The 16,086-nt window shown below is 38.0% G+C and overlaps 1 protein-coding gene across 4 annotated transcripts in view; it reads right to left on the minus strand.

The window, feature by feature from the left end:
• Nucleotides 1–4,099: 4,099 nt before the first annotated feature.
• Nucleotides 4,100–16,086, minus strand: part of emilin2.S (elastin microfibril interfacer 2 S homeolog) — a 79,401-nt gene continuing 67,414 nt past the window's right edge. For 3 of the 4 annotated variants that reach the window (XM_018268526.2, XM_018268525.2, XM_018268524.2), the window contains one exon: nt 9,304–11,775. In XM_018268526.2, coding sequence (XP_018124015.1) covers nt 11,441–11,775 — 335 coding nt within the window. In that variant the 3' untranslated portion in view covers nt 9,304–11,440. 4 annotated transcript variants of the gene reach the window in all.

Here is a 16,086-nt window from a genome sequence, read left to right on the forward strand (position 1 = left end):
ATGTGGAGTGTTACACATATATGTCCTGCAGCATCCAATTAATAGACAGGTTACACAAACCTGTCTATTAATTGGATGAGTGCTTTAAAATAATGAAAGCAACCTCTTTTGTATGTTTAATGAACACTGGTGCCTAAGGTAAAATATATTTACTAGATAAAGTCTGCATTAACTCTACTTTTCTATTTATTAAAGGCCCAAATAATGAGTAATTTCATTATCTATTGGTAGAACAGCACAACCTGTGGATATGCTTGGGGCCCTAAAATTAATTTGCTGTGGGGCCCAGTAACATCTAGTTAAGCCACTGATTGGAGTTTATATCTAATGGCATGCATGAAATCCTTTAAGAGGAAGAAACAAATCTTTTATGATTTTTCAATGTTATACATGCTCTGGTGTGAGAAGGAGTAAAACGTTTCCCAAGGAACTAAGGCAGCAGTGTGTCACTTCTGTTGTCCATTGGAACATGAATAGTGCATGCAAGGTCTGGTTGGAAAATAACTCCGGTTTCAGAAGTTATTTAAAGAACGTAAAATAACTAAGAAAAGATGCACTAAAGGAAAGTGGCAGGCAAAAGGCATTTTAAAATATAGAGATACAGGAATACTTGCTAAATGCTGAGGAAATGACTTGATCATGGAGCAAAGAACATGATTAGGAAAGTGGCTGATATAGCAGATGCTGAAGTTACAATATAAGAAATGCTTTATTGAGGAACCCTTTAAAAAGGTAGAGACCTTCATGCGATCGACACATGACAAACTGTCATTAGACACTGGAACCCTGAATTCCTCAGTTACCAGATTTCCTTATATGCCACTGGTATCCTGTCATTTACCAGTTGGTATATTAGTACTTTCGAGGACTTAAATGCATTTTAAACAGACGTTCTTTCAAATGAAAACAATCAGCATGTCAAATAAATGTGCATTCATGTTCTTAGTGGGTTTAGTTTGGAGGGCTGACCAGTTCTTTCTGTGAGTTCTAGCACCTTACCATATATTTGTACTGAATATTGAGGCTGCCTCTAAAGCTGCCCATGTACACACAGACACAACCACAGGGTATGCGGTATATGTTTCTATGACAATCTGTATGTGTTGTGCAAATGATCTGGACAGATATCAAGCCATGGTTGTCAGGCATATCTGCATTTGATTGGAAGCTTTTGGTCATTTCATTTATATAAAACCTGTACAGCCAAATCTGATGACAGTAGTACAATCTATCCAATCAAGAATCTGACTGAATCTGGCCCATCTCACAACTAATGTTTTCTATAGGTTATCATATTTGCAAGACATCAGACTTCATGTTACTCTACAGCATTAAAAATGCCTTATGGGGGTATGCTCTAATATTCTGTGTTATAATTTCTTTCAATTTGATCAGATCAAAAGATCCCAAGGTTGGAGTGATATTTTTGTGCAAGTTTGCTAGGGTGTGTGGGTCAGTAGCAGCCATTGCTTCCCACAAATCTGATTGCAGAAGGTTTAGAAGATTAGGGCCATGTAGATAATAAAATGACAGAAGACAAGGTATGCAAGGAATTTAGAAGAAAGTTGTAAGAGGAAGCAGGAAGATAATGACAGAATAGATCAAGTGCAACTTTAAGAGTTCACTTAACTTTTAGAATAGTATGTCTTATTCTTAGCAACTATACAAGTGGTCTCCAGTGTTTGAGTTATTTATACCTTCCTCTTCTGCTTCTTCTTTGCTTTCAAATGGGGGTCACTGTCCCAAGCAGCCATTGTAGCTACTGTATTGTATTATTTATATCAAAATTTCATTCAGAGGTGATCTACCCCTTTAAATAAGGTATTGTCAATTGGTGAAACTTCCATAACATGAAGATTAGGTATAAGAAAGAAGTTAAAAATGGTAGAATAAAAATATATCAAGTAGAGAATGAAGAGTACTACATGAGACATGTCTGGGCCTGTCATAGAATAAAAAGGAGAAGGAAGTTTAGGTGAGGGAGCTCATTTTTTATTGGTGGCAATACTGTTTCTACATTAAGGGGGTTATTTACTAAACCTCAATTTTTTCTGGCCAAGGAAAAAAATTAAAATTTTTCGAGATTTATTATACCCCAAAGCTTCAAAAAGGTCCGTATCCAAAAATCCACAATCTCAAAACTGTCGAGGTCATGTATAAGTCAAGGGGAGATGTCCCTCTTACAAATTGAAGATATCGTGATCTGCACTTGGATTTGTCAGATAATCTGAAAAATGTTTGGTTTTCAGGCGATAACACGAAAAAAATTGAGCGGGTCAAATCTGAAAAATTTGTATGATTTGAGTTTTCACTCAAATTTATCAAGTTTTTTTCCCCCACCCAGAGTTATTTTGATAAGATAAAATCGTGGATCGGAGTTTGGTGGATACAACAGCAAGTTGAATACAGAAAACAAATGGCTACACCACCCTTAAAGGGCATGTAGAGTCTAAAATAGAATAAGGCTAGAAATGCTGTATTTTGTATACTAAATATAAACAATCGACTTACTGCACCACAAGCCTAATCAAACAAATAATTTATGCTTCAAATTTGGCTACAGGGGGTCACCATCTTGTAACTTTGTTAAACATCTTTGCAAGACTAAGACTGTGCACATGCTCAGTGTGGTCTGGGCTGCTTAGGGATCGTCATAAACAAAGCTGCTTGAGTTCTGCATGGATGGGAAGTAAGGCGGGGGCTCCCCCTGCTGTTCATAAGTATGATTGTTTCCCTGCTCAGCAGTTAGGGACCATCTGACAATTCCTATCAACAGCAGTAAATGAAGGGAGAATTTCACTGCATACAGTCAGGTTTCTTATAAAAACGGTACACATTTTTTAATTAAAGTATATTGGAGATAGGTTAAAATGGGGTTTTATTTTTTTGCCTTTACATGCCCTTTAAATTATCTATGATAACACATCTATGAAAGCATTGTCATATCGCTCACCCTTTCTCTTCTAGTTCCAAGCTAGATTTCAAAAGGATTTTCTAGTAGTAGTAGTGGTAGTAGTAAATGTTAGTGAGAATTTCATTATACAGCAAAATAGGACACGTCACATAGATACCAAGTAATACATAAACACACAGGAAAGCAACTATAACATTTTCAGAAGAAAAGTAAACCATTAAACCTCCTCCCCATAACTACACCAGTTTACATAACATTACTGCTTAGTTTTGTGCATAAGAAACGATTTAATTCTGACAGTGTTTGCCCTTGAAGGCATTGTGTCACTCTTTTATTGAAAACAAATGTTGCAGAATTCTGCTTCAACTTGCATTGTTTTCATTAGAAAGCTGCAGGAACGCTGCTGACATCAGCTCGAATGTACAGATGTAAAGGGGCCCCCTTTTTCCACCTAAGGCTGTTTGGTTAAAATGTAGCCCTGCCCCAGTAGTAGCTGTTAGCCCTGTATATATGTTATATATTTAATAATTGGTGTGCAAACTGGTGTATTTATATATGAAATGCAGCAGGGGAGAAGCTGGATTCCTCCATTTGATATGGGATTGCCCAAGGGTGGCAGTGTACTGGACAGAAGTCATGCTCTATACTAATATATCCCTATCCTCTCCTGGAATCAAGTCCCCTAAGACTTGCTTATTGGGTATTATAGATGAGGCAGTGCCCCTACAAAAATCCAGAACACTTTTACGGTCTATTTAGTATTATGCCAAAATAATAATAAAATGGATGAGCCCCAACCCCCCTACACTTCAGCAATGGATTGACTTATTAAATATTAATTACCCCCAAATTGGAGAGGCTTCAGATGGGATTTTTTGCCTTCCTCTGGATCAGCTGGCAGTTAGGCAGGTTAAAAAAAGTTAAAAGGTTGAACTTGATGGACCTGTGTCTTTTTTCAACCTAACTTACTATGTTACCTCTAATCAAACTGACGTACAATACTAGGGGAACTTTGAGAAAATATGGGAACCTTAGTTGGATGCCAACCCTCATGCATCCCTACCAGATGACTGAACTATAGGTTTGCCCCGAACTAAAAGCTGATAACCGGTTACTATGTTACATGCTCCTCTATGCTTCCAAACTGTCACTGTACATACAAAATTATTATAAACAGTAGTCAAGTAAGTGTCAAGCTTGTTTGTTGTTTATTCTTGTCTTTGGCTTTATGTTTACAAATGCAAAATAAAAACCTTTAAAAAAAAAATTTGTAGATAATAGCTAGAGCCTTGCACACTGGACGTCTGTTATTTATTCAATTTTATTGAACGTAGGGTCCCAAGTCTTCATGAATAGTCTCATGTCCCAAACAATCTGGGCCTTTGTTTTAGTCCTGAAGAAGAGCCAAAACCAAAAAGATTATTCTCTTTTATTTCTGCTATTATACTTGCTATGTGCCATAAACCCAGGGTACATTGAGCAGATGTTATGGCTTGATGACCCCTAGTAAGTCGTAAGGATTTTGTTTTGCCCTGTGGGTTTGTACCTATGGGAGAGAACACCTCAACACAGAAACAACTGATCACTGCCAATTTCCCTTGCATTAATCATTCGTGTATGTTTCCTTGAGTATAGTCCCACATGGCACAATGAAATACAGTTAAACTTATCCATCACATGGGGCCATATTTATCTTAGGCACTTCAGCAAAATTCAACAGGGAGTTTGAGTTCTATAGGAAATGGAGCTGTGGAGTTTGCTTGTGGAAATTGTCACCCTTTGATAAATCTCTCTCTCTGCATATATACCAGTTACATATATATATATATATATATATATATATATATATATATATATATATATATATATATACATACAGTATACTGTATATATTTATTTCCAGCTTCACTGAAGTGACTGAGCAATGGAAACTAAGGTCCCAAATGGGAACACGCATTGCCCATACAGACCGTTTATCCGTCAGCAGCTGATGTACACTGCTTTAGATTACTGGATTTCTGTGGTCATTTACAGGCAACTGAAGTTCTGTTTACGTTTACCCACAGCAAAGTCTTTCATTTAGAAAAAAGAAATATATCTCCGTCACTGGAGCACATCTGACACTTTTAGTATGTTTAAGCCCGTGTTTCCAGCCCCCGAGGGCACATATCATCCATGAAGATAATTATACAATGTCGAAGTTAGAAACACCTTCTTCTTTTTAAGAGCAAAAGCCCCTGACCTACAGCAGAAGAATACAAGGCTAATTGTGGCTGCTTCCTAGTATTGTATGAACAATAAATGAGCAAATATGGAAAGGGATATTGTACTTTTAATCATCTTTTCAATTTTAGGCAAACTTAAAGGGCATGTAAAGTCTAAAATAGAATAAGGCTAGAAATGCTGTATTTTGTATACTAAATATAAACATGAACTTACTGCACCACAAGCCTAATCAAACAAATAATTTATGCTTTCAAAGTTGGCTACAGGGATCACCATCTTGTAACTTTGTTAAACATCTTTGCAAGACTAAGACTGTGCACATGCTCAGTGTGGTCTGGGCTGCTTAGGGATCGTCATAAACAAAGCTGCTTGAGTTCTGCATGGCTGGGAAGTAAGGCGGGGGCTCCCCCTGCTGTTCATAAGTATGATTGTTTCGCTGCTCAGCAGTTAGGGGCCGTCTGACAATTCCTATCCACAGCAGTAAATGAAGGGAGAATTTCACTGCATACAGTCAGGTTTCTTATAAAAACAGTACACATTTTTTAATTAAAGTATATTGGAGATAGGTTTCTTTTTCATTAAAGAAAGTAAAAATGGGGTTTTATTTTTTTGCCTTTACATGCCCTTTAATCATATCCTGAATTCTTAGGATCTGGAGTTTTCTGGATAAGGGGTCTTTCTGTAATATGGATCTCGATTGCTACAAATCATATAAACATTAAATAAACCCAATAATATTGTTTGCCCTCAATAAGGGTTAATTATATCTTAGCTGGGATCAAGATCAAGGTACTGTTTTATTATTACAGGGAAAGGAAATTACATGTAATAGACAAGAAACAATGTAAATCTTTCTGTATTTAGTATCTAACCCCTCCATTGAAAAGTATTCATTTTACAACACATGGAGTTTTCTAAATAATATGGGGAGCCTATTTTCTGGTGGTCTGGTGGCAAACTTGGGAACTTTGTGCTGCAGTAATGGGAGACACCATGAAACATGGGATAACAATAAACAGTTCCTCCACAAAATGAGCTTCAAAGGCTACACTTACAAGGGGTGTTATATATTAAAAAACGATGAATACATACAGTATAGTAACAGAAACAAGTATAGAAAATTGAGAAAGTATCAGGCATATACTATAATAGTTACAACATCTACTGTATAATGGTGTCTTGTCTGTAGCTGGTCACGTGAGGGTCTTGTGTGGGAATGAGGACCAAGGATGATACTTAGGGGCATATTTATCAAGGGTCAAATTTCGAATTGAAAAAACTTCGAAATGCAAAAAGACCAACCGAAATTAATTAAAAGGTTTTACTGGGTCGAATATGTCTGTTTTCGATAAAATAGGTCCGTATTCGGCCGAATTCAAATCATTCGAATCAAAGGAATAGCGTATTTGATTGAATTCGATTCTGTCTTGTATAAAAAAGGGCATTAACTCAAGGGATGAAAACATAATTTTGCCTCTTTATAGGTCCCTGATGAGGCCTCATCTGGAGCATGCAGTGCAGTATTGGACTCCAGTCCTTAAGAGGGATATAAATGAGCTGGAGAGAGTGCAGAGACGTGCAACTAAATTGGTTAGAGGGACGGAAGACTTAAATTATGAGGGGAGACTGTCAAGGTTGGGGTTGATTTCTCTGAAAAAAAGGCGCTTGCGAGGGGACATGATTACACTTTATAAGTACATAAGAGGAAATTATAGACAAACAGCAGGGGACCTTTTTACCCATAAAGTGGATCACCGTACCAGAGGCCACCCCTTTAGACTAGAAGAAAAGAACTTTCATTTGAAGAAACGTAGGTGGTTCTTCACAGTCAGGACAGTGAGGTTGTGGAATGCACTGCCGGGTGATGTTGTGATGGCTGATTCAGTTAATGCCTTTAACAATGGCTTGGATGATTTTTTGGACAGACATAATATCAAGGGCTATTGTGATACTAAACTCTATAGTTAGTATAGGTATGGGTATATATAATTTAATTAAAAGTAGGGAGGGGTGTGTGTATGGATGCTGGGTTTTCATTTGGAGGGGTTGAACTTGATGGACTTTTTTCAACCCAATTTAACTATGTAACTATGTAACAAACCTTTGATTTGTCAAAGTCCACAAATGGGTTCTAGGAGGGCCCACATAGGCTAAAACAGCAATTCAGCAGGTTTTAGATGGTGAACGTTCAAAGTCGAATTTTTAAAGAGACAGTACATGATACATTTCAAAATTCGAATTTGGACTATTCCCTAGTCGAAGTACACAAAAATAGCTCGAAAGTCAAATTTTTTCAATTCAGAAATTCACCTCGAACTTTGATAAATCTGCCCCTTACTGTTCCCTTTCCATTTTATATACAGGTATAGGATCTGTTGTCTGGAAACCAGTTTTACAGACTTAAATAATTCCACATTTTTAAACATATTCATATACTGTAAGTCTTACTTGAAGCAGGTTATACGTTGCCAATATAACTATGATTTGCATGAAAACGTCAGACATGTCCTTTCTGCAGAGTATTCGCGGAGGTATAACTACATTTGTACTGCATTAGATGTATTTGTATTCCATGTAACCATGGAGTTATGTGTTTGAATTACGTGTCACTGGTGGTTGGACCCATGTTTGTTCAGATACTCAAGTTCTATTTATTATTTCCCTTTATCCAGTGAGTTACATAAATCATTAGTTATTTTTGTTGGCCAGACAGTAGGAATGAATGAGCTGTCTGCAAAAAAAAAAATCCTCTTGTACTCATGAGCAAGTTGTGCCAAAAAGAGCTTGGTGCCACCAAAAATGGCATTGTTTATAAATAAAAGTTCTTATTACTTTTCTACATATTTTACTACATTTCCAGTGTTATAAGAGGCAGGATCAACATGAGTGTATATAGTGTATATAGTGTATATAGTGTATATAGTGTATATAGTGTATATAGTGTATATAGTGTATATAGTGCTTGAGCTGAACATACTTTTTGCCTATTGTTTTAATTATGACTGGCGCCCTGCCTAGCAAATCTAAAATTAGAAATTGCACCTGACGCGTTTCACTTGGCAAAAGCTGGTACTTTTGCCTTAATGGGGAAACCTGTGGTAGGGAGGGCACTTGATTGGGAACGGGGGCGGTGGGGAAATCGGAAATAAGTGGGTGCAATGGTGCACTGGACCACTGCTAGACACCACCATAGCTGCCTATATTTAGTGGTGCCCTCATTGCTCGAACATAGAGACTGCCGCACTCAAGCCAGCTGACTGGATAGCTGCTAACTACATTTACCCCAAGGAGTTTTTTCTGTAACGCTACTGCCTATGCTGATTTTAATTCATCTGGACGCACTTATTTTAAAATGTAATCAAAGTTAAGTTTTATGGTTATATAGAGGAATCGGATGAATATGGGGGTGCAAATAATATGGGTCATTCTTTTTCCTTTTGCATTCTTGGATAATGAAATTACCAGTGTATGTCCCCATTCGCCCTTTGTTTTGATGTTTTTCTTTTAGCAGGAGTCCATTATGCATCGGGTGCACTGGTAATGTAATTAACTACCTCGTTAGTGCCAAACAAGGAGTAGCCTTAAACAAAAAAATAGATATTTTACAGATTAAAATAATTTGAACAAAAAAAAGAAGTATAGCCGGTTCTAATCCCTCATAAAACTGATTAAAAGCCATACATTTCTGTACTCTGCTTCCTTAGGTATATTGGGATTTGTTATCAAGAAAGCTCCAAATTATGGAAAAGCCATCTCCCATAGATTCCATTTTCTCCAAATTATCACATTTTTTTTTTTAAATGATTTCCTTTTTCTCTATAATAATAATACTGTGCCTTTTACTTGATCCAAACTAAGGTAAATTTAATCCCTATTGGAAGCAAAAACAGCCTATTGGGCTTATTTAATGTTAGCATTTTTTTCTAGTAGATTTAGGGGGTTATTTATCAAAGTCCGAATATACCTCAATATTTTCTGAAAAAAACTCCCCTCAGGTTTTTTGGGCTTATTTATTAATACAAAAATCAGATTTTCACGATTTTTTCGGATTTTTTGTCCGATTTTCAAATTTTTTTTCGGAAAAACTTCAGGGTATTGCCAAAAACCCAGCGCACATCAATAAATCATTGGGACTTGGGAAGAAGCATGCAAAAGACAAGTTGTAAAATAGTTCAATCTTTAATATTTAAAATAGTTATTCCAATTTGACATCAAAGTAAAAAAAACCTGGGGGAATGCATAGACGAGTAAAAGTGTAACTGCTTTGGTAGAGGTCAGGAAAAGGGGTTTCCCTATGGCAGAACTATACAAAGTGGTTGGCACAATGAGGCAAGCAGGCAGTTAAATCACAGTGGTGTGTATCTTACCACAAACACATATATTAACTAAAGACAACCTGAAAACATACATTGAGTCACTAAGAAAGGGCTTGAGTGCATTTTGGTTTTTAATAATCACAGACAAGCAAGAATGTTTCAGGAAAGCCACAATGTGATTGTACACTAAGGGCTGGATTTTACACCCACCAGGAAGCTTGCATTGGTTTCTACTCATGTTGAAGAGCTTGCCAGCAGATCTTGGCTGAATGCTCCAGCACTCCATAATGAAGAACATGTTACGGTGCACAGACAGAATTTCTATAGCACAATATAAAGAATTGAAGTAGCCTTAATACATATACATAGTTTATCTGCAGGTATACATACTATATGGTGATTTACCCAAGTTGGTGCAATCGTGAAGCTTTCTTGCCATTATCTCAAGGAATAATAATGCTCTCTTGCTTTCCACATATACATATTCTTTTTAATAAAGTTCAGTGAGGGGGTAGCCTTTAATTTATTGAATGGTTGTATTACACCCAGTGTTGGCAAGAAGAAGATACTAATATACTGTAAATGGTGAGTGTCAAATACGTGAAGGGTAACAGCATTATTATTTTTCAATTCTTTTTGAAATGTGGGTCTGTGGTTTTCCTGGTCTGATCGATACGTGAGTCTACCACTGTGCCTTGCACCAACTTATGTGTGCTTCATATACGGATTGTCCGCTCCCTTGAGCTGAGGGCCTGGGGCAGGAGCACCTGGGCCACGTTTCTATTGTGGTGAATGATTCCACAGTTTTATACTTAATATGCTTTGAATTATTTGTTGCAGACTGTGGTTACAGAGGGCAGTACAGTTTCCAATTGTTTCCTCTGTGATGCAAGAAGGAAAGGGAACATTTAAATAAACCATCGTGATCCCTGATTTCTACCACAAAAGCTCTAGAAGGAAAGAATAAGTAAACAGCACGAGTATAGTACAATCACTTCTCCCATTTACAGTAGATGCCTGATGCTTCAATACAGTAAATACAAAATATAGAATAAGACACATGAAAGCTTCTGTTATGTCTCCAGATAAGGTTAGGGCAGGCATGGCAAAAATATGCATTCCCCTTGCTGTTTCTATACAACTCCCTTAGGCTGAAGATGCTACACCAGGGGCCTCATCAATGTTGATTCCATACATAAAGCTTTAGGGTGGCCATTGCATTATTGCCGCCATTGCCTACGATAAATTGAATCCAGAGCAAGTTAGAAAGCCCAGTCTACCTGTGGCCACATCTACCTGTAAGTGCTTCCAGTGGTCACAGTGTCTGATATATTTGTTCCATTCATAAAGACCTTTGCCTGAACTTCTGGCTCCATCATGTTTGGCCCACTTCATTTCACCCAGCCAAACACAGATTCACGAGCCCAGTTCAACGAGAGCTCCTCAGGGACCAATCAGATGTTTCACTTTATAATTTTGTCTGTGCTGGATGAGTAAAACATAACTGCTGATTGGCTGCTAGAGATATCTGTCACAGCAGTATATAAGAATTTGTAAAAGCGCACCCTTTATACTTTGGCTACAAGGGTAGATCAGTTAGAGAGTGAGAAGAAATAGACGAAATATCAGACACTAAATATTAAATTACTATATTGTTGGCACTTGCTTAAACAAGTTCAGGATAATTTACAAAAAAAAGAAATATATATATAAAAACATCTTCAATTGAATAAAAAACCTCTTACATTCCTTAACAGTGCACTATGCTGTGTTTATAACAAAGTGTTCAGGAAACTGTTGCTAATACTGAGCACAAAGCAGACATTTATAGCCATGGTGATGTAAATGTATCAGGGTACAGAATGAAGAAAAAAAGCAACGGTTCACAAATTAAGTAATTTGTAAATATTATATATTAACACCCCCAACTGAACGGCAGTGAAGATCTTTCCTAAATGTCTCTTCTGTTTCATGTGGAATAAAATTATCTGTATGAAGATGAATAAGGATATAAAAAGACTCCACTGAATGTGGAATACATTTCGTCTGAGCTGGAGCTGGCGAGCTTGCCTCCGGTCTGTACAATACTGACTTCATCTCCAGATTTCAGATGCAGGATGAGATGGAAAGTGCCCACTCCCCCACATATGGGTCTCCCGGGTTTGTGATATTCCAGAATTTCTCTTCGGTAGCCAGACGTGTCCATCTGTGCCACGCTGATGTTGGACACTGACAAGATGGCCTCAACGTGATGGTCTTGTTCAGGAGTGAGGACTGCTGTAATCATGTAACGGCCCTCAATAGGAGCAGTGAAGATACCTAGCCAAAAAAGGAAAACAAGTAGCTGAATACAAATTGTCTTTATTTGCATATGAAGAAGGACGTCCATACTGTTTATTAGAGCAGAGCAATATGGGAGGGTATTTTCTGTAAAACAGGTTCTGTCGTCCTGAAGCAGTGGATGGGGGGTACAAGTCCAAAGAGCAATTAGAGTAAATGCTGCTTTTGTTGCCCTAGATACACATAGCAGCAAATTCATTGAGCGCCAAAAATGCGCTAGCGTCAGCTTCGCCACATTAGCCAGGCATAGTTTCGCCAGGGCTGCTCAAATTCACTAAAATCCAAAGTTGCGAAGGTGTGCTAGCGTTAATTCGTGAAGCAAAGTGAAGTTACGTGATGCCTAATTTGCATACGGCACCAAGTTAAAGTACAATGGATGTGTATGCAGCATAAACTACATCACACTACACAAGCCTGGGAAACATTCATTAAATAAAATAGAGGTGTTATATTGCCCTACACATGTACCCACTGTATAGTTTAGGTGCCATATGTTAGGTAATGTAGGGGAGAAGGAGGGTACCCCCAAAAAATGTTCAATCTTTTTCAGCCTATCATCCTGATAAATGTAAAAGACGCCAGCGTTTTTTGGGACTTGTAAAAATTTCAACTATTTTTGAAGATCCTCCTATCTACTCTATTGCACTTTGCCTGGTCTGAGCTGGCGAAGTCAAGTCTGGCGCAATAGGTAACGTTCAGTAAAATCCGCAAGTTAGTGAATTAGCGTAGTTACGTCCCTTCGACAGAGCGCAACTTCATCTGGCGTTAAGGTGCGAAGTAGCGCTAGAGTATGTCCACTTCGCTAGTGAATTTACACCAGCGGCCGTTAGTAAATCGGTGAAGTGCTAAAATGACGTCACGCTGGCGAATTTTCACTAGCGTTAGCCACTTTGCCCTTTAGTAAATTTCGCCCATAGAATTTGAGCAGTATATTGTTGGCAAAAAGATCTCAGCTGTATAACTACTGTATAACTAGTCCACACGCTGAAAATGAAGAAACATATTTTTGCTTTGAAACATTTGTGATACAGTCTATTAGTGCACAAACAAGGGATTCATTCACAGAAGAGGAAAACCCATTCCGTTTATATCTTGTGATTTCAAAAGTACAAATAAACAAGAAGACAGCAGCTAATCACATGGTAGATTTTATCATACTGTGTAAAACGATAAACACCAAAAAACGGTATAATAAACGGTGTAAAATACATGGTGAATTTATCAAGGTGTTTGGAAGACTAATGGGGGAATGTAATAAAAGTCGGTAACGGGAAAAAAAATTTGCAATGCGAAGAGTTATGCCTTTAGTTTAATATAGCTTTTGTGCTCTAAAAGATTATGAGACCTTCAAGCACTTCTTAAAATGTGCAATTAAAACTCACAATGTGCAATAAATATTTGCAATGTAATAACAGTTTAAAAAAGAATTTTACATTTCAAAATGCAAATTATTTGCGCAAATTGTTTTTCTCTTTGCAACTTTTATTATATTCCCCCATAAGAGCCTTTAGAAACAATCAGAACTTAAGGATAAAATGAAGTACGATTCTACAGGGCTGATTATAAACTCTTCTGCAGAATGTACTGGGTTATATGTTGCACTATATCTAAATTAACTGTCAAAGAGCAATGTATGTTTAATATAATATAGATGTACTGTATGTTGTGTGTTGTTCCCTAAGTTCAGGTAAGTGACAGAAGCCCAGAGCATGTAAATCAAAAAAAGGGTAGAGGGGAGCTTCTGAGGGCATATTCTTAGGTACAGTACCGTATATACTCGAGTATAAGCCGTCCCGAGTATAAGCCGAGGTACCTAATTTTACCTCCAAAAACTGGGAAAGCTTATTGACTCGAGTATAAGCCTAGGGTGAGAAATGCAGCAGCTTCTGGTAAGTTTCAATCAAAAAATTGAGGGTTCTGCTCCCATTGGAGGTGCCGGTGTCTCGTTTTTTGATGCCGGCGACCATTCTTGGACGCCAGAGAAATATTCTTGGAGACTATTCTTAGGCGCCGACGACCGTTTTCACGCTTGACCCGAGTATAAGCCGAGGTAGAGTTTTCCAGCATATTTTGGGGGCTGAAAAACTCGGCTTATACTCGAGTATATACGGTACATATCTTTCTATTTAAAGGGATACTGTCATGGGAAAACATGTTTTTTCAAAACTCATCAGTTAATAGTGCTGCTCCAGCAGACTTCTGCACTGAAATTCATTATTTTTCCTAACTGTAAAAAGTCCATTCCTTTGCTGATGTTGGAACTACCCATTCTTCACCTTCAGGGTATGCCCTCTTATGTTCTTATCTAACTGAAATGTTATACAATAATTCTTTATACCAAATATCCATCCACGCCAGAAGAAGTAAGGCTGGCCACACATGGGACAATTTATACACAATCTGATTGTCTATCTTAAAATCTTCTGATAGTACAGGTATGTGATCTGTTATCCAGAAACCCATTATCCAGGAAGCTCCAAATTACAAAACATAGACTTAATTTTATCCAAATTATCCAAATTTTCTTTTTCTTGGTAATAACAAAACTGTATCCTGTACTTGGTCCCTAAAATATACTGTTGTTAATCCTTAATGGAAGCAAAACCACCCTATTGGGTTTATTCAATATTTATATGATTTTCTAGTAGACTTAGGGCATAGACGCACGCTCAGATTCGGGGAGATTAGTCACCCTGCGACAAATCTCCTCTTCTTCGGGGCGACTAATCTCCCCTAACTGCCTTCCCAGCGGATAGAATGTAAATTGCCAGCAGAATGGCACTCGGAGCGTTTCGTATTCCGAAGTTGCCTCACAAGGACTTTGGAAAACGAAGTGCTCCTAGTGCCATCCCGCCGACTATTTACATTCTATCTGCTGGGAAGGCAGTTCGGGGAGATTAGTCGCCCCAAAGAAGAGGAGATTTGTTATCGGGCGACTAATCTCCCCGAATCTGAGAGTGTGTCTCTGCCCTTAAGGTAGGAATAGCCAAATTACCCAGGTCCCAAACGTTCTGGATAACAGGTTTCATACCTGTATGTGATGTGGCCTCATTACAATGATCTATAGAAACAGCAAAAGAGTAGGTTCTGTATATTTTTAATGACTGAAGGCTTAGACGTTAGTCTAAAAGCCTGGATAATCTTCCAACCAGATCTTGGGTTTGTTGGGAAAGGATTACATGCTTCCTAATCAACAATAAAAATCCCACTGGCTTAGGTAACTGTTCCTTTAAACAGTACAGCTTCCAAAGAAATCAGATCCACACAACCACTGCATAAACGCTTGCTTTTCTGTTCTTGTTCTTAAATTCTTACCCCCTCCTTGTAATGTATAGAGATCAGCCAGCACTGCACACAGACAGAGATGGAATGCAGTCGAATAATTGATGATTCATGCACTAATGTCCCACTAAGTGTTCCCGCATGGTGAATTCCTATATTTCACCAGATGAGGTAATGAGCTTTTCCTTTTTTTTTATTTAAATATAGACTCCACAGGAAAACGCACATTTATGAATACACTAGTAAAATTAAGGAATTAAAACGAACTACATAATTTGCTGAATTCTAACTTCTATATTCATCTGAAAAGTGAATGCACCTTTTAACAGATCGGGGTTGGAACTAGGGGTAGGCACATGGTGCAGGAGCAGAGAGTTTTGCAGGTTAGAAAGAAGAAAAGCCTGTGTCTTTTAGTGTTTTGTTTTTTTGCTACAGACACGCATGGGGGAGTGAGTACAGTCAGAAGTATTGCCTAGGGCACAATATTACTTAACCCAGCCCTGGCTGTGTTCTAAGGCTTATAGCATAATAGTCCTGTTGAATGTTGCTGCCCCTGGTGGAAAACAGTGAATCTACCCCATCATCACTCCTTATACTACCCTATTGGGCACTCAAGATGATCCTCAATACCAAAACACTCAAGTTAACATTTTAGTGCCAAGGTCAACCTGTCCCTGCTACGTTGTTGCGTCATATTAATTAGTATCGGGAGCGGTGGGAGGCAGAAAGATGTGTTTTGACCTCCACTGTTGCTGGAGTGCATGAGTGATCATAAGTTACATAGATTATTACTTCGACTGTGATAGCTAAAAGCCTAAGGGGTCATAAACGGGAAAAATCATTTGAATAAATCTGAACAAAAATGTGTATTTCACAGTGTAATATTGTACACTTGACATAAAACAATGTCATTTTTTATTAGGGTCGGACTGGGTCTGTGAGACATTGGGAAAATACTAGGTGGGCCCCACTGACCCAGGCCTTCTCCCTGTTTGTAAACTGTGACCG

This window comes from Xenopus laevis, chromosome 6S (genome assembly GCF_017654675.1).
Source record: "Xenopus laevis strain J_2021 chromosome 6S, Xenopus_laevis_v10.1, whole genome shotgun sequence".
Taxonomy (NCBI): domain Eukaryota; kingdom Metazoa; phylum Chordata; class Amphibia; order Anura; family Pipidae; genus Xenopus; species Xenopus laevis.